Genomic DNA, 27,759 nt, shown 5'->3' with positions numbered 1-27,759 from the left:
AAGCTCAACATTCAGAAAACGAAGATCATGGCATCTGGTCCCATCACATCATGGGAAACAGATGAGGAAACAGGGGCTGACTTTATTTTGGGGGGGCTCCAAAATCATTGCAGATGGTGACTGCAGCCATGAAATTCAAAGACACTTACTCCTTGGAAGGAAAGTTATGAGCAACCTAGATAGCATATTCAAAAGCAGAAACATTACTTTGCCAACAAAGGTCCATCTAGTCAAGGTTATGGTTTTTCCAGTAGTCATGTATGGTTGTGAGAGTTGGACTGTGAAGAAAGCTGAGCACTGAAGAATTGATGCTTTTGAACTGTGCTGTTGGAGAAGACTCTTGAGAGTCTCTTGGACTGCAAGGAGATCCAACCAGTCCATCCTAAAGTAGATCAGTCCTGGGTGTTCATTGGAAGGACTGATGTTGAAGCTGAAACTCCAGTACTTTGGCCACCTGATGGGAAGAGCTGACTCATTGGAAAAGACTCTGATGCTGAGAAAGATTGTAGGAGGAGAAGGGGATGACAGAGGATGAGATGGCTGGATGGCATCACTGACTTGATGGACATGGGTTTGGGTAAACTCTGGGAGTTGGTGATGGATAGGGAGGCCTGGCGTGCTGGGGTTCATGGCGTCACAGAGTCAGACATGACTCAGCAACTGAATTGAACTGACTTTCAACAACTTTATTAATAGGTTCCTTTTAGGTGCGTGAGTGCTCTGTTGCCCAGTCCTCTCTAGCCCTCTGGACTATAGCCTTCCAGGCTCCTCTGTCCATGAAATTTTCCTGGCAAACACGCCAGGTAGGATTGCCATTTCCTACTCCTCAAGGTCTTCCCTACAAAGGGATCTAACTGGGTCTCCTGCAGGCAGATTCCTTACTACTGCAACACCTGGGAAGCCCTTCTTTTTAGGTACCCAGTGGTGGCCCAGGAGGTAAAGAATCTGCCTGCAATGTGGGAGGCCTGAGTTCGATCCCTGGGTTGGGAAGATCCCCTGGAGGAGGAAATGACAACCCACTCCAGTATTTTGCCTGGAGAAGCCCCATGGACAGAGGAGCCTGGCGGGCTGTAGTCCATGGGGTCACAAAGAGTCAGACACAACAGAGCGACTAAGCACACAATGGAAACATCAGTGAATTGATGTTTTAAAAGTGGTCAAGGGCTTCCCAGGTGGTGCTAGTGGTAAAGAACTCACCTGCCAATGCAGGAGACTAAAGGAACTCAGGTTCCATCCCTGGGTTGGGAAGATGCCCTGGCGAAGGGAATGGCAACCCACTCGAATATTCTTGCCCAGAGAATCCCAAGGACAGAGGAGCCTGGTAGGCTACAAGTCCAAAGGGTCGCACTCCTAAAGACACACGACTGAAGCACCTTAGCATGCACACACACTTTTTAATATAGTGATTAGTTAGAAATACATAGGTCTTGGCCTCTTTAATGTAAAACTACCTCCAAATCAGGACACCATCTGTAGTATGTAGAAAAATATTCTAGTTTGAACAAAACACTTAAAAGTGTGTAAATAGAATAGTTTTTATCATTTAGCCTGATTTTCAAAAGCCATTAACTAAAAATACATGAAGAATTAGAGTATTAAATTTTACCAAATTGTAGTAGAGTAGCTATCTTTTTTTTATATAATACGTTGTTACAATTTTTAGACCTTATTTTGGTAAAATCAGTGTTTTTAATAAAGATGTTATTACTTATATAACAGCATAAATTTCTGTGTTCATGGTTTAAAAGCTTGGTCTCATTTTCTACAGTAAAGATAAGGACAAAAGCAAAGCTATGAGTGATGAGTATAATCCAAAATAAATACAGTCCTAGTTAGAACATAGCAAATAAAATACTTTTATTTGAAACAGTAAATTTCAACTTATTTATGTTTTATAGGTATTGTCTGTGAGGGGGAAGCAGTCAACCTTACTTTTTATTCTTTCTAATAAAAATCATCATCACAAAATATTTTACTTCACTTATTATTTTATTATATTAGATTAAAATGGCCTAAAAAGATACCTGTCATTTTAGTCAGAAAGAATACAACTATTTCTCAGTACTAACATAATTTATTACATAAATGATTTGTAATTATCTGCATTTCAGTCACAAAGTCTACCAATGGGGTTGACTTTGTGCCAGTCACTATAGGTGCTGGGGGATATGTGTGTTAGTCACTCAGTCATGTCCAACTCTTCGTGACCCCATGCACTGTAGCTCACTGGGCTCTTCTGTCCAAGGAATTCTCCAGGCAAGAATACAGGAATGGGTTGCCATTCCCTTCTCCAGGGGATCTTCCCAACCCAGATATTGAACCTGGGTCTCCTACATTGCAGGCAGATTCTTTACCATCTGAGCCACAAGGGAAGCCCACTAGGGGATATAGCAGTGGGTAAAACAGACAAAAATCCCTATCTTTATGGAACTTTGCTTTCTAATGGACAGACAATCAATAAAGAGCATAGATAAATAAGTAAATTATTTTTAATAATATAAAAGTAAGTAAATTATTTAATATACACTGTTAGATAATGAAAAGCGGTATGAAGAGTAAAGCAGAGATGGAGGGTATTGAAACCAGGGAAAGCCTCCCTCAACAAAGGTCCCTTGGTAATCATGTACTTAGGGGCAGTAGGAATACTGAGGATTTGGTGGCTGAAGCAGAGTTCAGAGTTCAGAGAATAGTACATGAAGTCAAAGAGATAACAAGGTAGAGAGAAATCACGTAGAAACTTGTGGATCATTATAAGGACTCTGGCATTTATTCTGAAATGGGAGTGTTTTGAGCTGAGTTGGGAGACTATTTAGGCTTCCCTAGTGGCTCAGAGGTTAAAACCTCTGCCTGCAATGCGGGAGACCTGGGTTCGATCGCTGGGTCACAAAGATCCCCTGGAGAAAGAAATGGCAACCCACTCCAGTATTCTTGCCTGGAGAATCCCATGGACAGAGGAGCCTGGTGGGCTACAGTCCACGGGGTCGCAAAGAGTCGGATACGACTGAGTAACTTCAAGAAAAAGAGAAGGAGACTATTTACATAATGGAGACAGAAAACAATGGTGGCTTAGCCCTGGGTGGTTGCAGCAGAGGTGGTAACAGTTACAGTCAAGATATGTTTTGAAGGTAGAGGCCAAATCAGAGCTACAGGGTATGAGAAAAGGAGTAAATAAAAATGACTACGGTTTTAGGCTTGAGAAACAGAAGATGGAGTCACCATTTATTGAGAAAATGAAATTAGTAGAGCAGTTACCATTAAGGGAATATGAGTTCAGTTTGGATAGTCCAGATTTGAAGTGCTTACTAGACACTGGTGGAGATGTCAAGGTGCAAATCTGGGGCAACATAGGAGAGGTCTAGGTTGGAAATTTAGAGGAATCAGCATGTAATGGTACTATCTAAAGCCATGACCCCAAGAACAAAAAATTTAACGAACAAGTAAACAATGAGGCCATGACTATGAATGTGGACAAGATAATGAAAACAGTTTTTGAAAAAAGTCATCCTGGAGAATTCCCTAGCAATCCAGTGGCTAAGACTCAGTGTTTTCACTGCCATGGCCAGGGTTCAATCCCTGGTGAAGGAACTAAGATACCACAAACTGTGAGGTGTGGGCCCCCCCCCAAAAAAAAATAAATAAAAAATCTTCATCCAGGCAATTCTATGGATACAGATATCTTTGGGGCAGAAAAATGGTAAATTTTAGTTCCTTTCCTTCTTCAATCATTAATTAAATATTAAAATGTTATCACAATTAAATACTTTTTATAAGGACATTATACTGTGTCCTCAGGTTCAGTTAACTTAGAACTACTGAAAGTAAAAGTAAAAAATAACTTATAATTTTTAAATAACTTTAGTTATTGAGTTTTCATAATATTGGCTAATTGATAAGCCAACACCAGCATCACAGCTGAACGTTTCTACGAGGGGGAATGGAGGGGCGGGGGAAAGAATTTGAATACCTCCTTTTCATGGCATACCCTTCCGTTTTCAGTTGTGTTTATTCTACTTGTCTCTTAGTCACTACATTTCATCAATTTTGCACTGCTACTTTGTACTTCAGTTGTCCAATAAATATCTATAATAACATCTCTTCTGATTCATCCTCTCCAGTATACACATTCTGAATCGTACTTTACTTTTCTATTTTTTTACTGAAGTATGGTTGAATTACAATGTTCTGTTAATTACTGCTGTACATAAAAGTGACTCACCTATATGACAAATATACATTCTTTTTCATATTCTTTTCCATTATGGTTTATCACATGAATCCCATTTTATACTTAGGAGTATAGGAGAAAATAGAGGCCCCACTGATGATTTGATTTGTTCATATCACATAGCAAGTTAATGAACAGGAAAGTCAGGACTAGTGCCTACCCTTTTACATTTCCAATTTTTTATGTATTTTCATTAAAATGAGTTTGGGAGAGAAGCAGCTTTTTAAAATTCCACATACTTATGGAGCAGTTTTGGGATAATATTTGCTATAGATGACTTTGGCTTACAAGTGAATTCCTTCTGATTTCTTATCTAAAGTAAACAATGATTCCAGAGGACCCTAAATTAGTCTAGCAGAGCCTGGTGAAATGTTTAGTCAGAGTAAATAGCAACTGTACTATTCTAGGGCTACCAGAAAAAAAGCTTCATCCCTAAACTTAAAGCAGCTACAGACTTAAGAGCCCCTTAAGGCCTGCTCTACTTCAAACATTTACCAAAATACTCCCAAAGCCTCTCTGTAGCAAACAAAGAGACCTTCACTCTAAGGAATAACATAGTTTGTCAACACAAATCATTTGTTAAAATTTATTAACTTGAAAAAGTCTTAAGAATTTTCACGTGGTTATTTTAGTCTCATCCTTTGCTTTAAAATTTAAAACCTTGCAATTCAGCATTATCTTTTTCAAAATTAATACTGCCAAATGCTATTCCATTTGAAACCCTTAGGGAATTCCCTGGCAGTCCAGTGGTTAGGATTTGGTGCTTTCACTGCTGTAGCCCAGGTTCAATCTTTGGTCAAGGAATGAAGGTCCTGCACATGGCATGGCAAAAAATAAATAAACAAACAAAAAAACCAAGAATATATGACAAATACACTAGCCAGAATAGGGTCATTACAAAATAATACTTTGAGGATACCTCAGTTCAGTTCAGTTCAGTCTCTCAGAAGTGTCTGACTCTTTGACTCTTTTGAGGATACCTAGGCAACCGCAGCAGCAGCAGGCAGCTGCATATTTCAGTTCAGTTCAGTTCAGTCATTTAGTCCTGTCTGACTGTTTGTGACCCTATGAACTGCAGCACACCAGGCTCCCCGTCCATCACCAACTCCCAGAGTTTACTCAACCTCACGTCCATTGAGTCAGTGATGCCATCCAACCATCTCATCCTCTGTTGTCCCCTTCTCCTCTTGCCCTCAATCTTTCCCAGCATCAGGGTCTTTTCAAATGAGTCAACTCTTCGCATCAAGTGGCCAAAGTATTGGAGTTTCCGCTTCAACATCAGTCCTTCCAATGAACACCCAGGACTGATCTCCTTTAGGATGGACTGGTTGGATCTCCTTGCAGTCCAAGGGACTCTCAAGAGTCTTCCCAACATCACAGCTCAAAAGCATCAATTCTTTGGTGCTCAGCTTTCTTTACAATCCAACTCTCACATCCATACATGACTACTGGAAAAACCATAGCCTTGGCTAGATGGATCTTTGTTGGCAAAGTAATGTCTCTGCTTTTAAATATGCTATCTAGGTTGGTCATAACTTTCCTTCCAAGGAGTAAGCGTCTTTTAATTTCATGGCTGCAATCACCATCTGCAGTGACTTTGGAGCCCCCAAAAATAAAGTCAGCCACTGTTTCCACTGTTTCCACATCTGTTTGCCATGAAGTGATGGGACCGGATGCCATAATCTTTGTTTTCTGAATGTTGAGCTTTAAGCCAAATTTTTCATTGTCCTCTTTCACTTTCATCAAGAGCCTCTTTAGTCCCTCTTCACTTTCTGCCATAAGGGTGGTGTCATCTGCATATCTGAGGTTATTGATATTTCTCCTGGCAATCTTGATTCCAGCTTGTGTTTCATCCAGCCTGACATTTCGCATGATGTACCCTGCATATAAGTTAAATAAGCAGGGTGACAATATCCCCATTTGGAAAGGAGTCTTGGAAAGGAGATTTGGAAAGCAGTCTGTTGTTCCATGTCCAGGTCTAACTGTGGCCTCCTGACCTGCATACAGGTTTCTCAGGAGGCAGGTCAAGTGATCTGGTATTCCCATCTCTTTCAGAATTTTCCACAGTTTATTGTGATCCACACAGTCAAAGGCTTTGGCATAGTCAATAAAGCAGAAATAGATGTTTTTCTGGAACTCTCTTGCTTTTTCAATGATCCAGCAGATGTTAGCAATTTGATCTCTGGTTCCTCTGCCTTTTCTAAATCCAGCTTGAACATCTGTAAGTTCATGGTTCACATACTGCTGAAGCATGGCTTGGGGAATCTTGAGCATTACTTTGCTAGCATGTGAGATGAGTGCAATTGTATGGTAGTTTGAGCAGTCTTTGGCATTGCCTATCTTTGGGGTTGGAATGAAAACTGACCTTTTCCAGTCCTGTGGCCACTGCTGAGTTTTCCAAATTTGCTGACATACTGAGTGCAGCACTTTCACAGCATAATCTTTTAGGATTTGAAATGGCGCAACTGGAATTCCATCACCTCCTCTAGTTTTGTTCGTAGTGATGCTTCCTCAGGCCCATTTGACTTCGCATTCCAGGATGTCTGGCTCTACGTGACTGATCACACCATTGTTGTAATCTGGGTCATGGAGATGTTTTTTTGTATAGTTCTATGTATTGTTGCTACCTCTTCTTAGTATCTTCTCTTTCTGTTAGGTCCATACCATTTCTGTCCTTTATTATGACCATTTTTGCATGCAATGTTCCCTTGGTATCTTGAATTTTCTTGAAGAGATCTCTAGTCTTTCCCATTCTATTGTTTTCCTCTATTTCTCTACACTGATCACTGAAGAAGTCTTTCTTATCTCTCCTTGTTATTCAGTTCTGCTTTACGGCCATACTAATTTACTCCTAGTCATGCTGAAGCACGTACCCCTCTCTTTCCCACTAGAAAGTACTTTCAAATCAGCAATTGCTTTGGCTAATTTTATGCCATCACGGCCTAATGTAATTCTAGAGGTATTACAGTGTCTGAGAAATACCTTTTCTAGTTGATCCCTCCATTTTCATTACCACTGTCTTAGCTGAGGACATTATTTTCCATCTAGGTCATTGGATTCAAACCCAGCTGATTATGAGAACCTCTGAGAAGTTTTTAAAAATAGATTTTTAGGCCCCTGGAACATGCCTTTTTTTAGCTTTTTATTATATATTGGAGTATAGGTGATTAACAATGTTGTGTTAATTTAGGTGTACAGTAAAGTGATTCAGTTATACGTACACATGTATCTACTTTTTCCAATTCTTTTCCCCATTTAGATTGTTCCATAATATTGAGCAGAGTTCCCTGTTATGCAGTTGGTTATACAGTTTAAATATAGAAGCCACCATCATGAGAAGCTCATGCACCACAACTAGAGAGTAGCCCCTGCTACAAGTAGAGAAAGCAAACATGCAGCAAGGAAGACTCAATGCAGCCAAAAATAAATGAGCATGTTAAAAAATAAATGTTTAAAAAACAGCAGTGTGTGTACATGCCAATCCCAAACTCCCTAAATATCTTTCCCCTCCACCCTCCCCTACAAGTAATCATAAATTCAGTCTGTGAGTCTGTTTCTGTGTTGTAAATAAGTATCGTTTGTATGTTCATATGTATCATTTTTTTGATTCCACATATAAGCAATATCATATGGTATTTCTCTGACTTCACTCAGTATGACAATTTCTACAGTGTATCCATGTTTCTGCAAATGGCATTATTTCATTCTTTTTAATGACTGAGTTATGTATATATATACACATATACTATCCACATCTTCTTTATCCATTCTGTCTGGAACCTCCATTTTTAATGACCTCCCCAGATAATTCCTAAACTTGAAAACCATTGATGTACAAACTTTGGGGTGCATCCAACTTCACCTGCAGGGCTTGTGAGAGCACACATTGCTACACCCCACCTCCAGTTTCTTAGGTTTGGAGTGATGCTTAGGAATATGCATTTCTAATAAATTCTCAGGTGATGCTGAGCTGTTGGTCTAGAGCCACTCTTTGAAGATCACTGACTTAGATCTTTGCTGTAATTGCTTAATTGCTCTTTTTGCCTCAGACTCTTTTCTCTCTAATCCACCCTCGCTGCTGCACCAGAGGGATAATCTTTCTAAACCAGATGATTACAAGTTACTTTATGGAAAACACTTTTCATAGTGATTGGTGTTAACAGTCAGTTCAGTTCAGCCGCTCAGTCATGTCCAACTCTTTGAGAACCCATGAATTGCAGCAGGCCAGGCCTCCCTGTCCATCACCAACTCCCAGAGTTTACTCAACCTCATGTCCATGGAGTCGGTGATGCCATCCAGCCATCTCATCCTCTGTCGTCTCCTTCTCCTCCTGCCCCCAATCCCTCCCAGCATCAGAGTCTTTTCCAATGAATCAACTCTTCGCATGAGGTGGCCAAAGTATTGGAGTTTCAGCTTTAGCCTCAGTGCTTCCAAAGAACACCCAGGGCTGATCTCCTTTAGATGGACTGGTTGGATCTCCTTGCAGTCCAAGGGACTCTAGAGTCTTCTCCAACACCACAGTTCAAAAGCATCAATTCTTCGGCGCTCAGCCTTCTTCACAGTCCAACTCTCGCATCCATACATGACCACAGGAAAAACCATAGCCTTGACTAGACTGACCTTAGTCGGCAAAGTAATGTCTCTGCTTTTGAATATGCTATCTAGGTTGGTCATAACTTTCCTTCCAAGGAGTAAGCGTCTTTTAATTTCATGGCTGCAGTCACCATCTGCAGTGATTTTGGGGCCCCCCAAAATAGTCTGACACTATTTCCCCATCCATTTCCCATGACATTAGTTAGGCTCAAATAATGTTTTAAATTATTTAATTTGAATTGCCATACTTGAAAACTGATTACGCATCAATAATCTAGATTTTTGGCTTTCTCTGTAAGTGTCACCAGCACATCCCTTAAGATGGATATTATTAAATGAAAAGAAAGTCTTGCGTTCTGGCCACAGGCCTGTACGGCCCACCTTAGAGTCCACCTCCGGCCCCTGGAGCTCTGCGCGGTTTTTGGGCCTCGAAGCCTCGAGAATACAGTGAGGCTTCGGTGGATCCCATGTGAAGGACAGTGACTTAGCCTGTGAACATAGGCGAGGAGCGGCCATCACGCTCCAGACCAAGATCCGTGCGCCTGGCTCTGTACTAGGCAGCTAGTCAGTGGGAGAGACCTGCAGGTGTGGCTCGTCAGAACCCGTGTCAGGACAGAACATTTCAGAACCCCGCTGCTATCATGAGGTCTCCAAGAAGAGATGGGAGTCCTGCTGGGGAGCCTGGCGCACTGTCCTCCAGCCGAGCGCACCCGAGTGAAGGCAGGTCTCCTGCCCGACAGCAGAGCAGCTGAGCTTGGCCAGTCTCAAGGGCAGTGCTGCCGCTGCTGCTGCTAAGTCACTTCAGTCGTGTCCAACTCTGTGTGACCCCATAGACGGCAGCCCACCAGGGTCCCCCATCCCTGAGATTCTCCAGGCAAGAACACTGGAGTGGGTTGCCATTTCCTTCTCCGATGCATGAAAGTGAAAAGTGAAAGTGAAGTCATTCAGTCGTGTCCGACTCTCAGCGACCCCATGGACTGCGGCCCACCAGGCTGCTCCTTCCATGGGATTTTCCAGGCAAGAGTACTGGAGTGGGGTGCCATTGCCTTCTCCACAAGGGCAGTGCAGAGCCTGGGAAATCGTGGCCTTGGGAGTGTCCTCCGATCAAGAAGGATCTTTAGGCTTATGATGTTGTGTGACACGTTGGTGCGTTGAAAAGCAGTAGTTGTATGTGAATCAGCAGCGCAAAGGCGGTGGGTGAGTGTGTTACAGAAGTGTGAGCAGCGACTGCGTGGGGTCCGGAGGCTCCAGGGAACCAGAGCTTCGGGTGACAGAAAGTCCACCGAAGAGGACCAGCATGGGGTGGGGAAGGGGGGTTGCAGTGAGAAGGAAGGAAGTCACCCCAAGGCAGTGGTGTCCATCTGGGGTCCTTGTCCTAAGTCCTTCAGGCCAGAGGTCCGGGGAGCTGCATTTTGTGGGCACGCCCAACCTAGTCCTGAGCTGTAATTGGATTATCCACCCCCAGCCAACAGGACAATGTAGATGAGGTTCAAGAATTAGGGCTGAGAACAGGGGTCTCACAGCTGAAACTTGGGAACACATGTTTTCAGCACAAAGTGTTACAATGAATGGAAGGATTTCATGCATTTGTCAAGGAGGGTGTCCCCATGTTGGCAAAACTAGATAATAAATGGGTCTTTTGAATTTAAAAAGTCTTGGTGAGGAATGTGGAGAAATTACAATCTTCGTGTTGGTGGAAATGCAAAATGGTACAGGCACTATGGAAACCAGTATGGAAAGCCCTAAAAAATTATAAAAAGAACTACTATATGACCAAGTAGCCCTGCTTCTGTGTATACAGTCAAGAATTCAAAGTAGACCTTGAGCAGGTATTTGCATCCCCACGTTCATAGCAGCAGCATTATTCATAATAGCCAAGTGGAAGCAACTCTAATGTCTTATTGACAGATGAATAAACAAAATGTGGCATATACATACAATGGAATATTGTTCAGCCTTATACAGAAGGAAATTTTGCTATGTGTTACACAATGGATGAACATTGTGGACATCATGCTAAATAAAAAAGACAAATGCCACTTATATGAGTTACAGAGTTAAATTCAGAGACAAAAGAGAAAAATGGTGGGTGACAGGGGCTGGAAGAACAGATGAGGAAGCATGGATATGGAGTTTCATATGTACAAAATGAAAAGATCCTAGGCTTCCCCGTTGGCGCTAGTGGTAAAGAATCTGCCTGCCAATGCAGGAGACAGAAGAGATGCAGGTTCCATCCCTGGGTCGGGAAGATCCTCTGGAGAAGGAAATGGCAACCCACTCCAGTATTCTTGCCTAGAAAATTCCATGGATAGAGGAGCCTGGCAGGCTACAGTCTATAGGGTCGCAGAGTCAGACACAACTGAGCACACACACTTAACTCTACACTAAAAAATGGTTAAGATGGTAAATTTTTTTTTTTTAATTTTAAAACTTAAAACATTAAAGAAATTTCTTTAAAAGATGCATCATCTTTGGATCTGTCAGTTTTCCAAGGCAGCAACCAGCTGAAGCTGGAGTAGTTTAACACAGCAGGCCCTCCCCAGGGCCACCACCTCCAATTAACTCTCCTGGCTTTCTCCCTTGTGCCGAGGCCAAAGTGTCAACTGGCAACTCTTCCCCAGTTCTCTCTTCTTCACCTGGTCCTCTTCTCTCATTTCTGTTACTTTCAAGGGCACTGCTAATACTTAAGAGTTTCCATCCTTTTCTCTAGCTCATGAATTTACAGGATAAATGTCTGTAAGGTCTTGTTCATTACTTCCCAATCTGTCCTTTTAATTTAAAAATAAAAATCACATGCATGTAACTTCTCCATCCTAACTAGTCTTTATACAAAAACAATTCTAAAAATGTTATGTATGGTCTAACAAGGTATAACTGTAATATCAAGTCTTTTCTTTTGTTCCTTTGGCTATTTTAAACATATACTTACTTCAAAAACTCCATAATAAAATCAGTTTGAAATGTATTAGCTGATTATTCAAGAACTCCAAGTTGCTTCATGTTCATACACTCACCTATTTACTTTTTAAAAGACAACAACAAAAAACTACACACACACACAAATTTGCTTATGTGATTGTTTTCTCTACTAGATTATGAGCTTTGGGGGGCAGAAACTGCATTTTACTCGTCCTTATATTCCCTAGACTGTACTAGGGAACATGGAACTCAGTAGACACTTAGAAAACATACTCTTGTTCGTGCATTCTGAATCTCGATGTTTTCGCCATTTTTTTACACTAAGCAATAAAACTAAACTGGGCCTCATGCTGCTTCACACACCCTGATTACTACCAGCAACACTGCTTATAAATAAAGCATAGCAACATTTCAGGGCATTTTTTTCTTTTTCTTACAAAACAAGTATAAAACATTCTGTCAATTCCTTGTGTTACTAATAGAGTATCTTATCCTCAAAGGTATTTCAAGTTTTTCATTAATTTCTAAACACTAAAACTTCTTCTAAAATCTCTTATGTAAAAAAGTTATACAAATAACACAAGCATTCTACCAAAGTACTCATAAAACTGCCATTCATTTTTGAAGCTATGAGGTCCTACACACAAATCTAACTGTATACGACAAGAACCATTGCCCAGCATCTATCTCTCACTTTTTAAATTTTGGCTGCACTGGGAGTTCACTGATGCACACAGACTTTCTCTAGCTGTGGCCAGTGAGGGCTCCTCTCCAGCTGCAGCGTGCAGGCTTCTCACTGTGTGGGCCTCTCTGTTGCAGAGCATGGGCTCGAAAGCGGAAGGGTTTCAGCGGTTGTGGAATATGAGCTTAGCTGCCCTGGGACAAGGACTTAACTCATATCCCCTACATTGGCCAGCAGATTCTTAACCACTGGACCACCAGGAATTCCAAGAAATACAACTATTTAAACAATTATTTTTACATATATTTGTGTCAGACGTTAAGGACAAACTTCAATTTCTATCTAATGTGAAAAATGTGTATTTAGAGAAGATGAGTTTATTAGTTTCAGGATTAAAAGGGGTTTAGGTTATCTTGGGTTTTTGAGGCCATTAGTTATGAAAAGATTTCCATTATCTTTCATTTAAATATCTTTAGAATTGAGCTTTACTCCAGGGTTTTCCTGGCAAGCAAATTATCTATTCACTCACAAATAGTTTTGACAAAAGTGTGAGAAAGGGACGGAATGAGATTCATACACTCCTTCATTGTTTAAGAGAACTCTATATTTTATGCCAGATTATATAAACTCAGTATGTTATCTCTTGGGAAAAATATGACTATTTTCTCAAAATGTAAATTTTATTTCTGTATATATAAAGTACAGATTTTATTAGATGTCTGATTCCCAAAATAACAGTATTAGGATATGCCTTATTTTAGGTTCTAAAAAACTGCATAATAAAATAGTATGCTGCTAAGTCGCTTCAGTCATGACCAACTCTGTGTGACCCCATAGACGGCAGCCCACCAGGCTCTGCCATCCCTGAGATTCTCCAGGCAAGAATACTGGAGTGGGTTGCCATTTCCTTCTCCAATGCATGAAAGCGAAAAGTCAAAGTGAAGTCGCTCAGTCATGTCCGACTCTTAGCGACCCCATGGACTGTAGCCTACCAAGCTGCTCCTTCCATGGCATTTTCCAGGCAAGAGTACTGGTGTGGGGTGCCATTGCCTTCTCTGAATAAAATAGTATAAGTAGATATAAAGCTAAAACACAAGGCACATATGTATTTCTGAATAGCATAAAGGAGAACGTCGTGTTTCTTTCTGTACAGCCAAAAGGTTTCCAAAACTGTGCACTTGGTTACCCTAGGAAATTAACACGTGTGCCATAGGACATTTTAAATTTCTGCGTAGAACACAGCTGTTGGATATGACACAAAATGCTGGCTCGCAGTAGTTGACCTCTTCAGTATTAGACCGCATCCTTTCCATGACAGTATGTCTTTGCAAAACTGCATTTTCTGCAGTTAAGTACTATACAAAAAGCATAGTGGAACAGAATACTGGCAGTGGTTAAGCTGGTTCTAAGGTTTGAGAAATTGTGTAGCAACCACAATTACTTGTGGTCAGGACATAAATTCTTATTGTTTGGACCTAATAGCTTAATAAATGGAATTATTAGACATTTCTTTTGGCCTAGGTATACTGTAATACAACTAAAACAGTAAAGGGTACCATAAGCTGAGAAAGTGCTGAGGACGTCTGTGGTATAGGTGAGATATACACTAAAACAAAACTGTCATTTCACTGTTCATTTTTAACCTAGGAAACTTTCTAAACAGCCATTTAAGAAGAGGACAAAATATATACAAACATACATACAAAGTTTCGGTTTTTATTGAAATCTTGTGTTAGGTATCAAACAAAATTTGCTTTCCTCAGATAAAAATATTCTCTCAGATGTATCCAGGTAACTGCTAAGCCTAAATTGGTCCTCCAATGTCTTGTTTTTTACTGTCCTCATGAAATGTTCATATGCACTTAGGATGTTCCCAAGAATATTTATCGTGTAAAGGACCGTACGTGGCGACCTCTACCACTGCCTCCACTAACAAACTTTCCTCTTGACCCTCCACTGCCGCTATTTGCGCTTGCCCAGGAAGGCCCAAGCCCCCCACGACCTCTGGAAGCACGCTCACGAGGACTTGGGCGGTAGCCTGTAAAAGAAAGAATATGACTTTCAGTTGCAACATCCTTTCCTTTCCCATTATATAAATACGAACCTGGAACACCAAGCTCAAACCACGACTACTGCTTGCTCCTTTTAATATTCAAGTGCAAGTTCTGTGACTGTGTTGAAGACCACTTTAAATAGTTAAATTGTCTAAACGTAAGAATTACATCTCAAATAAAGCTATTATTTTAAAAATGTACATTTGGAACTTCCCTGGCAGTCCAGTGGTTAACAATCTGTGCTTCCACTGCAAGGGCACAGGTAGGGGAATTAAGATCTCCCGTGCCTTATGGTGTGGTCCCCCCCCCAAAAAAAAGTGCATTTGAAACCAAAAGCTACATCTGACCAGAGAATTTCAGACTTGATATAGGAATGTTTTAGAGGGGGAAAAAAGGTTATATATATACTTACATACATAAGATAATCCTGTAACAGAAAAGAATACAGCTGACCCTTGAACAACTTGAGGGTTAATCCAATATAACTTATGTTGGCCATCATATCCAGAGGTTCCTCTGCATCCTTATTTCAAACCATGAACTGTATTTATTGTTAAAAAAAATCTGCCTATAAAAATGGACAACCCTTGCAGTTCAAACCTGTGTTGTTCAAGAATCAAACTGTATACTCCATGAAGAAATCTCACTTTAGTCAACATGAAACCACTCAGATTATACACACAGTTCAGAATCTAAAATTTTGAGATTTATACAGAATATGTACACTGGGCACTCACTCACAGACATAAAATTACCTAGACTTCAGAATTATATGCATACATTCTAAAATATTCTCTCCCAGAATGAGAATATATGACTTTCAACAATCTGGAAAGGATGATTCACCTCCCTCCTCCTCAGCAACAGCAAGGAAGACTGTGTACCTGTGGAACTAAGTGGTCGTAATGGTGGAAGAGGACCCCTGTTAAAATTGCTCTGGCCTCCACGACTTTCATTGTAAGTTCCTCGAGGAGTATTCTGAGCACTCCAACTGGAGCCTCTTGTTCCCTCCCGACGACTGTAGTTTCCTAAACATAGACAACATAATCAAAATGTACTTGTACCACAACTCTTCAACTGGATTAAGGGAAGATATGACATGTTTTTCTTAATTTTCAAAAGCAATGGAAGAGAAAATATGGATTTTTGTACATGAAATACAGGTAAGAGTGGCAGCATTATATACAGTCAGAAGGAGAGGCTCTGGAACCAGACTGCCAGGGTTCAAACACTAGTTCTGCCTGTTATATTTTATGTGTCCTGGTCAGCTAACTGACAAGTCTTCTCTCCTGTTAACTGAGGGCACTGAAAGAATCTACTTCACGAGGTTGATGAGAGTATTATAGTCAAGTGTTTAAAATAGCTCCTAACACAGCTGTGTGTTACTATTACTGTAACTATCTATTCTCTTTGGCTCTCATCCTCTCAACTCAAAAGCATGAAAACTTGTCATCAATCCACTAGTAAAATATAATTTCTGTAAGTTTATATTGTAGAAATTCAGCTTCTAAAATCTTGAAACATTGAAAATAGATTAAATATAACATTAGGAAGCATGTAGATAAAACAATCAATGGTGAACTACACAGAACAATCGTAAGGGAACTGTTGGTAAGGACAACTGTGAAAATAATGTATGGATATTATTTAGAAAGGATACACACAATTCTCAATGCAAATAGGAAAAGAGTTAGGCAAGACTTTTTTTAAGCTCAACAGTAATTATGTAATTAATCAAAAGTTAACTTAAAAAAAGATTTTTTTCACAGTGAACAACAAAATTCTGTAAAGCAATTATCCTTCAATTAAAAAATAAATTAATTTTTAAAAAAAGATTTTTTCCTATCCAATAAAGTACTTTGCAAATGGCACCATTGGTCTAGGGTTAGCTTAATTATAGCAACAAAAAATACTTTATTTGAATCACTTCTATTCAATAGTCTAATTCTGGTAGAACTCATTAGAAAACATATATTAAGCAGTTACCTTTAGCTTAGTCTCCAAAATTTATAAACAGCTTATGACACTTAAGAACATTAAAACAAACAATCCACTCAAAAAATGGGCAGAATACCTGGAGAGACATTTCTCCAAAGTGGACATACAGATGTCTGACAGGCATGGAGAAAGATGTTCAGCATCACTAGTTACTAGCAAAATGGAAATCAAAACTACAGTGAGGTACCACCTCATACCAGTCAGAATGGCTGTCATCAAAAAATCCACAAACAACAAATGCTGGAGAGGGTGTGGAGAGAAGGGAACCCCCTATACAGCTGGCAGGAATGTAAACTGGTACAGCCACTGTGGAGAACAGCATGGAGGTTCGTTAAAAAATGGAAAACAGAGCTGCCATTGACCCTGCAATGCCATTCCTGGGCATAAATCTGGAGAAAAACATGAGCTGAAAGGACACGTGCACCCAATGCTCGCTGCAGCACTGTTTACAATAGTCAAGACATGGAAGCCACCTAAATGGCCATCAACGGAGGACTGGATAAAGACGTAGTACGTATGTATACGTGTGTATGTGTGCGTGCTAAGTCTCGTCCGATTCTTTGCAACCCTATGGACTACAGCCCTCCAGGATTCTCTGTCCATGGAATTTTCCAGGCAAGAATACTGGAGTGGGTTGCCGTTTCCAACTCCAAGGGATCTTTCTGACCCAGGGATTGAATCTGCATCTCCTGTATCTTCTGCACTGGCAGGCAGGTCTTCACCACCAGCGCCACCCGGGAAGCCCATACACATACGCATACATACATATATATACATACATGCATATACACATGGTGTGCATATATATATACATACACACACACACACAATGGAATATTACCATCACTAAAAGGAGTAAGATATGCCATCTGCAGCAACATGGATGGAATTAGAGTGTCATACTGAGTGAGGTAAGTCAGACAGAGAAGAAATATCATATGACAGCCCTTATATGGGGAATCTAACAAGAAATGATATAAATGAACTTACTTACAAAACAGGAGACTCAGAAAACCAACTTATGGTTGCCGGGGGAAGCGACAGTTAGGGACTCTGGGAAGGTCATGGACACACTGCTCTATTTGAAATGGATAACCAATAAAGGCTTATTATACAGCACATGGAACTCTTCTCAATGTTATGTGCCAGCCTGGATGGGATAGGGGTTTGGGGGAGGATGGAAACGTGTATGTATGGCTGAGCCCCTTTGCTATTCACCTGAAACTACCAAAACATGGTTAAACGGCTACACTTCAAAACAAAATAAAAAATTCAAAGTTAAAAAAAAATAGTTACCTTTTGAAGCAGGTGGTGTGAAAAACCTATTCTGACTGTGAAAAGCACCCCGTCCTCCCCGATTGCCTGAAAATCCACCACGCGAAGAGATCTTCTGCGACACTTTGAGTGGCCGTTTTGGTGGTGGTATTCCGTCTTGAGGGACCACTTCTTTACTTTCAGCTGCAACAAAGTCATCCACATGCATAGATGGGGGTCTGCTTGTGTTCTGTTTTCTCTGACGAAAAATATCATGGGGTCGTATACCCTGTCCAAATCCTCCCCTGCCCCTTCCTCTTGGTGGTGGCACAACATGAGCTCGCTTGGCAGGTTCAATGTATTCAGATTTTCCACTAGTAAAACAAAAACATTCCATGAACACCTCTCTTTTACACATTTCCAGCGAAAACATAAGTCAATCTTTGCAATACTGAAAACTGCACTATCAAATATTTCTTATCCTAATTGTATTAAATTTGCAAATATCTCTACCACCTTCCAGGGAAACACAACAAAACGGGCTAAGAATGGTACTCAACATTTTACTGATATGACTAACAATTTTTAAGAAATAACCCAGTTCGCTCTTTTTCAAGTCTTCTAAACTCTCACAAAGTATAATAACATAACAAATGGACCAGGTATGTACTGGCCAAATTATTACTTTTAAAAAAATTCAAGATGATATTTATGACTCAAGTATTACATCAGTGTCCTTTTTCCTTTAATAGTCACGTGTTTTAAATTACACTAAAATAAATAACCTTACTTGATTCCAATCAAGATCTTCAGCAAAGTATATTTTACCTTGAAGTTATAAAGGTCTCGTGCTTGTGCTTCCCAAGTTTGAATCCTTTAGTCGTCTTGGTTCTTCCAGGAGATGACGGCTCTGACAGAAACGAGCGCTCTAATTCTGAGTGTAAGTCAAAGTCACTACAACATTTTTCAGAGAGCTCAATTAAGTCAACCTTTACCTGCAGTCATAAAAATGAAACAAAATGAAAAATAACCTTAAATGCAGCTATTCATGCAGCATTATACTTTAAATGTAACTATTAATATAACATTTGAATATAGCAATTCCAATTTCCTATAAACTATATTTGATTCTCATAAAAAATTACAGGTCAGCCTCTTTCCTTCATCTTTTCAAAAAGCAACATCATTGGTACTTTAAAAAAAAAGTCTTAGGAATTCAGCTGCTTTTATTTCAGGGGTTGGGAGTGGGAAGTTAGCATTCTTACTCAAAGGAGGGCTATTAGTCTGAGATCTTTGCTGCCTGACAAAGAACTCAGGGTTTCTCTATATAAATTAACAATGGAGTATCTCCAGAACTGTTCCAAAAGAATCTGAAATAACATACTCCACAAGCCTTGTACAGTCACTATGTTATAAAAGAATTCTGTACCACAGATCCCCAAGTTTTATGAATTTAATGAGGTTCCAACCAAAGTCAACTTTCAGAGGAATGAAAATTATGTTTAACTTAGATTTTATCTAAATTAATTAAACCTAAAATACCAAAGTTGTGGCTGCCATCATCCTCCCTAATACATCTATGAGAAGCACAAAACAGACTCCATTAAAATCTTTATTTATACTTTTACCTATTATTCAGTATCAAGTTAAAGAACGTCAATTCCCATTTGCACTATATTCCTTTAGCAAATGTCATCTTTACATTTCCCCAAATTAAGAGCAGATACCACAACCTATTCCTCTCCTTAAACCCAAATACAGAAATCAATTACAATTTTGTCGGATACTATTCTATATCCTACAAATATAAGAAACCAAAGTGCTTCAGAGTACTTATGCAAAAACATGATTTTCCCCTCATTCTCAAATATACAGACCATTAATTAGAAAGAGGCAAAATCAGTAGCATAAAAAAAGTAGTCCTGGACACCAGTAAGTGGGCATCTGACATAAAAATAGTGCAGTATAGTCCCGAGACAGACTTTTGACAGCCATATAATATGTCATCTATTTCAGTGCTAACAACATGCAAAGAAACAAAAAAACCAACAATTTTTCCCTAAATATTTAGTAATAAAATTATACCAAATCCAGATCTGTATCAATCTCCTCAGCCTGAAATGGAGTGAACCACATAGATTTCAATTGATCATCCATGACATCAGCTAGCACATACGCAGTTCTAGAATAGAAAAAGTATTTTTTAAAAAGCAGAATTCCAAAATCAAGTATTTTGGCTTAACTTTTAAGTAAAACTTATGAACAACAGAATTAAAAATATTACCCTCTAAAATATTAGCAAAATTAGCACTTTTTAAAAAAAGACTCCTTCAAAAAAACTACTGAAGAATTAAGTATCCTTAAAAACTAGCAACTTGGAAATTAATCCTTTTGTAACAAATTTTGATTTTTCAATAAAATAAAACAGAAACCTAGCTTTCTTTCCAAAAAGCCAAATTTATAACAGTATACCAATGTGCAATTTTTCTAAATTTAGAGAATAATTTCACCACATTAAACACTCATTATCTCTAGAAGGACAGTGCTCCAAACATCAAGAGCCATAGCCTCTAGAACCAGGGATCAGTAAACTATGACCCTATTTGGCCAACCTGCTTTTGTACAGCCTGCAACCTAGGAATGGGTTCCACATTTTTAAAGCTTTTTAAAGAAAACCAAAAGAAACAAGCAGAAACCTACAGAAGTGTGTGCAACAGAGACTGAGCTTGGCCTGCAAAGTCTAGATTTTTTCTCACCAGCCCTCGTGTGCGGGCTGTGCCGTGTGCTCACTTGTTCCTGACTCTTCGATCCCGTGAACCGGAGCCCGCCAGGCTCCTCTGTCCATGGAATTTTCCAGGCAAGAATGCTGGAGTGGGTTACCATTTCCTACTCTAGGGAAATCTTCCTGACCCAGGGGTCGAACTCTGTCTCCAGCATCTCCTGCACCGGCAGGCAGATTCTCTACCACTGCGCCACTTGGGAAGCCCCTACAGAAAGTAATCTGCTGGCCTCTTCTAGATCCCAGCCATTTGCATGTTTCCCACTATTACCCAACCACAAAACACTGCTTGTTTCACCTGTTGTTAAACAGGTTCTGGAGAGATTCTGGAGCTGAAAGTACTGGTTCCACATCCTGGTCACCAAGAGGTAGAGGATCACCTGATGACTCTAGCATCTGCTTAAGTCCAACCACACTGTCCAACAGAGAATCCAGACTGTCATCATCTTTTGAATGCTCCTAGATACAAACAAAAGCAGAATAAGAAAATGCAGGTAACACCTGAACATGTATGCCCATAATCTACTGGCTCTTTAGTAGAAAAGGCGGTATTACATTACTACGAAATTTGGACCACCATCAAGAAATTAGCAATATTATACATATTAAAGTAAAACAAACACCAAAACCACTTGCCATTTTATTTCTAAGTAATGGTATCAGGGGGCACTCTGCATTCAAACAATAGATCACTCAAAAAGTACTGCCTTCATATACTCCTTAAAATTCATAATAGTATGGAGGACTTCACTCCAAATCATTAACTCAGAGTATAAACACCCAACTGAGAGTTCACTATTTTTAAAAGTCACTAGGAAAAGTTGTACTAGTCAAATTGAGAAGAAAGTATGTCTTAGGAAGGAGCTGGTTTTGTTTCTGTTTTTTGTTTTGTTTTGTTTTTCTTTTTTTTTTTTTACCAAAACAAGCTTCTCTAGTTCAAGGAACAAATTTTCTGGACTTTCTTCTTTGCTTTGTAGAAGCTGTTTTAACTCTGCAGCATTAATACTCATCGTCCGTGCTGAATGAGCTCCCTCTACTTCCATGAGACCACTATCGTCTCCACAACATCCCTGTAAATGTCACACACAAGTTAAATTTGAGAGCAGAGAAATTTGCAAAAATGCTTCCAAAATTTCTCAGATATTTAAGATTGCGGCAATCTTCCCCTCAGCGTTTTGGTTTTTACATCAGTACAAACGGCTGGTTTTAAGAATTAGTCAGCTCAAAGCCGAAACAAGGTTTTCTTTACAACTCAGAAAATAAACAAGTAAACACATTTCTCAACAAAAGTATCCAATGACAAACACACTGGCACTTGCAGGAAACAGAATATACTAATTGATACTCAAATTAATAAAAACACCTGCTATAACAGCTAAAAAGAGCTGAACTTCCTTTTCTGGAGACAAGGCAAACAACTAAAGAAAACAGTAACCATATATTTAAGACTATGTGCTGTCTACAGAGTCATAAAGTTATCATTTTCTGCTTTAAAAAATATGCCACATAATAAAGTGAATGTGGGAATGGAGAAAAAAATTCACCACACAAAGCAAATCTCAGTTCATGAAAATAAATCCATCCATATTGTCATACATGAAAGAAAACTGAAGTAGTTTCAAATCTTTAGAACACAGCCCTATTTTATACATCTCAACATAAATATTGGTCCCACCATTTCCAATTCAGGACTTAGTATTTTTAAGTTAACAGTAACATTAAAATTTGTTTGTAGCTCTTACCATTTTTCCTTTAACTGGACACATTTCAGTGAAAACTAAATGAAAATTATTCTCCACAGATTTCCACTCAAACTGATACTGTGCCTGAAGCACACTTGCTCCTTTCAGTAAACACTAGACTAAGGAGTCATTTACATGACATTAAGGAAGAGGACATGGAATTTTAATGAGAAATTCAATAAACCATATGTCTACAAGGGTTTTACCTGTTCTGTTTGGAAGTGGTGATAAAGGATATGTTGATGATGGTCTACCTTATAGTTTATTTTTTTTAGATGTATGAATTAACAGACTAAATATATTTATAGAAAGAAGTATATTAATGAGATTACAAATTATCAAGGCATCTATCTGACTTCTTTTCTCAGTTATTCATACCACTTTAAACAGGTGGGAAGTTCAGTACAGCTGAATCAAAAAGTATATGTTAAATGTTGGCTGCTCAGTCATGTCCAACTCTTTTGTGACCCCATGGACTACAGCCCACCAAGCTCCTCTGTCCAAGGAATTCTGCAGGCAAGAATGGTGGAGTGGGTAGCCATTCCCTTCTCCAGGACATCTTCCTGACCCAGGGATTAAACCCAGGTCTCCCACATTGCAGGAAGATTCTTTACCATCTGAGCCACCAGGGAAACATTATAATGATTATTATTTTTCAAGGTCAGGAAAGGCAGAATAAAGTAATCAAATTTTGAAAGAGAAAAACTATGAATGAATTAAAATATTTGGAATAAAATTTAAAAATAAAATATTTGGAAGGATATAAAATTTCACCTCTCCCTCCTACTTTGCTTCTTCATTATTATAAACAGAAATTGAACAAAATCAAATACGTTTTAAATTCTTATCTACTTGTTATTAAAAACAGCCTTAGGAAATCTAGAGTCAAATTTAGCTTAATTTGAAGATTGCTCTCTCAATAAATATACACATACATTACTGTGAAAAGTAGTAAAAGAATTTCTAAGGAGACTTTTTTAAATGATAATCTACAAAGTGATTTCAGGAAAATGAAAATTCTGTCAAATATGTGATACCACTTCAAATCTCCATAATCATTTGTCAAACGCTTTAGCTATTAAACTATAGAAGACACTATGCAATTACACTAGGAAAAAGCCAGTAAGACACGGTCTCTGACCTAAGTGATGTAACACTCAGGTAGTGGAAGAGGAAATGCTAAGTAGGCAAATAAATGATCTATAAAAAGAAATCCAGTAACATGATGTGAAGTATACAGAAAGAAAAGTAATATTAACAGGCTTCGCAAATTGGGCTGTATTCAAATAGGTACTATAAGCAGATGACAGTTTGACCAGGAGAGAGACAGAGAGAAAACAGCAAACTAACAGAAGTGTGGCCAAGGAGATACATTTAAGTAGAGGAGATTATGGATGGCACCTCCCACTAAGGGAGAAGCCGCTGCAAAAGTAGCTTTTTGCCCTACAGTGAATAGTCCTGAATGCCATGCTAAAAAGTCTGGAATCTATTCTACAGACACCAGAAGTTATTGGAGAGTAGAGTGATATGATCTGCTGTCTGCTTTAGGAAGTTATGAACTCATACAGAACTATTCAGAATGTACCAAACAAGTAAATGCTTGGAAGGAAAAACTGGAAAGAGAGTTGATACAGCACTCTGCAAGAAAATATCAATAGACAGCTAGAGTTATACAAAAACTGAACATAAATTCTGGAGTAGGAAAGGACAATAAGTCAAACAAAAAATTCACTAGAGGGGCTCAAGAGCAGATTTGAGCTGGCAAAAAAAAAAAAAAGAATCTGTGAACTTGAACACAGTCAACTGAGATTATCCATTTTAAGGAACAGAAAGAAAAACATGAAGAACCATGAGCACAGCCTCAAAAGATGCTTGTGGAGATATTATCAAGAGTACCAAAACACGCATAATAAAGGGTCTCAGAAGAGGAAGAAAGAGAAAAAATATCTAAAGAAATGGTGACTAGAAACTTTACAAATTTGATGAAAAACATCAATTTACACTTTCAAGATGCTCAACAAACTCCAAGTAGAACAAACTTAATCCACTCTTAACACATGATCAAGAGCTGAAAACAAAGAATCTTGAAAGCAGTAAGAGAGGTGACTCAACTGATAAAAGATTAACAAGTGATTTACTGTCAAAAACCATGGAAGCCACAACGCAGTAGGAAAGCACATTCAGACAGCTGAAAGAATTAAGAATGACACCTAATAAATGCTACTCTTAACGATCTATTTTTTTTATAAATCAAAACCCCGTACTTTTAGTGGGGTGAGGACATATGAAAAAAACAGTATTTAAGTTCCAAGTTCCAAGTAACATCATTCCAAGATACTTTGAACCCAAGTGATTTTTTTTAACATATGCATAAGTTTGTAAATATGAGAAATACCAAATACATATATATACACTTACCATTGTATCAGAATTAAGAATTTGTCTCATAAATTCCAAAAATGAAGATGCAAGTTCACCTGTGTCTTTACTAAATGTGCTGACCACTCGTTTCAGTAAACTATGCAGAGCATTACTATTTTTCCTTAAAGAACTGTAAATAAAGAAAATAGAGATGCAATGTTTTAAAATTTGAGCATATAAATCTTGCATGAGAAATGAACTATCTCAGTTCTGACAAACAAAACTTAGTAAATTAAAATGTTACGTTTCAACAAGAGTAAAAAAGTACTTTGGTTTATCTGTCATACAAACCATGTAACAAAGCATTTGTTTTTATAGTTGACATCTCCTTTTAAAGAAGACAGACTTCAAAAGGGTTTCCCTCATAGCTTCAGTGGTAAGGAATCCGCCTGCAATGCAGGAGGCCCAGGTCTGCTCCCCGAGTCAAGAGGAGAGGCCTGACGGGCTATGGTCCATGTGGTCGCACAGAGCTGGACACGACAGGTATGCATGTACACCAACTTTAAAACCACAGAAAGAAAAAAACTCCCCCAAATAGCAAAGCTACAAAACTTAGCAAACACATTCGCAGGTTCCTTTTAGAACACTTTTTTATAACCTGGGGATTTCTCTAACATAAGGAAGTTATAGCTGTCTCGAAAGCCTGCTGCTGCTGCCAAGTCACTTCAGTCGTGTCTGACTCTGTGCGACCCCGTAGACAGCAGCCCACCAGGTTCCGACGTCCCTGGGATTCTCCAGGCAAGAGTACTGGAGTGGGTTGCCATCGCCTTCTCCGCTCGAAAGCCTAACTATACAATAACTACAAAGGATGGTTATCTTTATGACACTGTAATCTGACAGAAAGAAACCAAAAGTATAAAGTAAGCATCAGTAAACTTTTTATATGAAGGGCCTAATGATAAATATTTTAGGTTTTACAGGGTTATACAGAACTCAGTCTGCCCTCTATACAAAACAGTAGTCTCAGTCACAGCTACTCAACGGCCAATGTAGTGGGAAAGCATCTGTAGACAGCACATAAATTTTGACTATGTTCCAGTAAACGCTGGATTTGGCCTGTGGCCCACAATTTACCGATCTCTTACACAGAGGTTTCAGTGTAAGAAATAATCATGCTATGTGTCCAAAATCATGACAATACATAGTCCTGCTAAAATTATGTGTTTACATAGTTCTTAGTTGATCAAAATAAAAGTTCAAGACTTGGATAAAGCAATACAAAATGGAGAGAGATAGGACTCGTGCTCATGAGAACTTTATAAAAATAATGAAACGGACAAAGCACAACGAACCGAATGAGATTAAACAAAGAGATAGTACAATCAACGGGAAAAGCTTGGGTTAAAAACTGGATTATACCAATTACTAGCCTCTACTTTTATAACTTTAAGAGAATGACTCTTATTTAGATGGCCTATCAAAAACTGGGGTCCACTGCATACCCTTTAGAATGTCTACAATTTAAAAAGTAAACTAGCAATACTAAAGTCTGGTATTTTGTCACTCAACTTGTAGCAAAGTTGTCTATAAAAGGGTGGCACACTAGACTGCTAGGGTGATGGCTTTGCATGTGATAGTAGATACATGACAGTCAAAATCCACAGAACTGTATATCACAAAACATGGATGAGGTTACAAATAAAGGGGGAAAGTTAGAATCCACCCTCTGATACTGTGTTAGAATCAAAATACTGATTTTCCAGGCAAGAGTACTGGAGTGGGTTGCCATTTCCTTCTCCAGAAGATCTTCCCGACCCAGGGATTGAACCCAGGTTTCCTGCACTGTAGGCAGATGCTTTACCATCTAAGCCACCACGGAAGCCCTTTAAAATACATACATACAATAAACAGATGGAAAAAAAAAATGTAGACTTTTTTGGTAAATGCATGAGTTAGGACACATATATTTCCCAGCCCTAGTCAACGAGAAAAACCAAAATTAGTGATGTAAGTTGAACAACAAAATAAATAATGACATACTGTTCAATTAGTACACAACAAAAAAACTTAACGTCCACAAGTCTGTATGGATATAAATACCCACATAAGTAAATAAATGGGGAAAAGTGATGAATTCATCCTTACAGAGGATAATGAAGTGAAAAAGGAATAAGAAAAATAGGAAATCACTATTAAAACACCATGGGCTTCCCCTGATGGCTCAGCTGGTAAAGAATCCGCCTGCCGAAGGAGACACAGGAGACACCAGCTTGATCCCTGGGTCGGGAAGATCCCCTGGAGAAGGAAACAGCAATCCACTCCAGTATTCTTTCCTGGAAAAATCCATGGACAGAGGAGCCTGGCAGGCTTCAGTCCATGGAGTTGCAAAGAGTCAGATATAACTGAGTGTGCATGCACACACACACACACACACACACACACATTAAAACACCACAGTAATAACTGACATGTGCCAAGATTCATTGATGGACAGTAAAATGACTGGATGAAAATTTTAAGTAGAAATAGGACATTTACATTGTCTTGAAGTATATTATTCAAAATGTTTAGTATTTAAAAACAGAAAATTAGTACGTTTGCTGTGCAGAATCCTAGCAGACAGCATCTCAGTTTGGTGATCAAGGTTGGTATCATCAGTAATGCAGATATATTTCCTGATATGATGTACTTAGAACATTACTAGAAAAACTGGTAAAATCTAAGCAAGTTCTGTATTTTGGTTAACCGTATTATGTCAAGTTTAGTTTCTTACTTTTGATAAATATTCAATGGTTATTCAAGACATCAACATAAGGACAGGAATAAGGGTAAGTTGGATGAAGGGTGTATCTGAGCTCTGTACTATTATTTTGTAATTTTTCTGAAAGTCTAAAATCATCTCAAAAAAAGTTTTTTTGAGTGAGGGCTGTCTCAGGACTAGAGGATATAGTGATTTATTTAAAAAGCCAGATCACACTATACCTCTGCTCAAAACCTCATAATGGCTCTTGCGTGTATGTGTGTATGTTAGTCGCTCAGATGTGTCCAACTCTTTGTGATCCCATAGCCTGCCAGGTTCCTCTGTCCATGGGATTCCCCCGGCAAGAATACTAGGGTGGGTAGCCATTTCCTTCTCTAGGGAATCTTCCTGT

The 27,759-nt window shown here is 39.0% G+C and overlaps 1 protein-coding gene across 3 annotated transcripts in view; it reads right to left on the bottom strand.

Annotated features, from left to right (window-relative positions):
- Positions 1–14,121: 14,121 nt before the first annotated feature.
- The window catches only part of VIRMA (vir like m6A methyltransferase associated), a 59,846-nt gene continuing 46,208 nt past the window's right edge, over positions 14,122–27,759 (bottom strand). For 2 of the 3 annotated variants that reach the window (XM_040261061.1, XM_040261063.1), the window contains 8 exons: positions 24,665–24,797; positions 21,422–21,574; positions 20,803–20,963; positions 19,811–19,907; positions 18,554–18,720; positions 17,768–18,099; positions 15,358–15,501; positions 14,122–14,457 (listed from right to left, as the gene is read on the bottom strand). In XM_040261061.1, the coding sequence (XP_040116995.1) occupies positions 14,303–14,457; positions 15,358–15,501; positions 17,768–18,099; positions 18,554–18,720; positions 19,811–19,907; positions 20,803–20,963; positions 21,422–21,574; positions 24,665–24,797 (1,342 nt within the window). In that variant the 3' untranslated portion in view covers positions 14,122–14,302. The remainder of the gene's footprint in view (positions 14,458–15,357; positions 15,502–17,767; positions 18,100–18,553; positions 18,721–19,810; positions 19,908–20,802; positions 20,964–21,421; positions 21,575–24,664; positions 24,798–27,759) is intronic. The other variant, XM_040261062.1, reaches the window with a different exon arrangement.

This window comes from Oryx dammah, unplaced genomic scaffold (genome assembly GCF_014754425.2).
Source record: "Oryx dammah isolate SB20612 unplaced genomic scaffold, SCBI_Odam_1.1 HiC_scaffold_19, whole genome shotgun sequence".
NCBI lineage: Eukaryota > Metazoa > Chordata > Mammalia > Artiodactyla > Bovidae > Oryx > Oryx dammah.
This window is presented reverse-complemented; position numbering and strand designations above follow the sequence as displayed.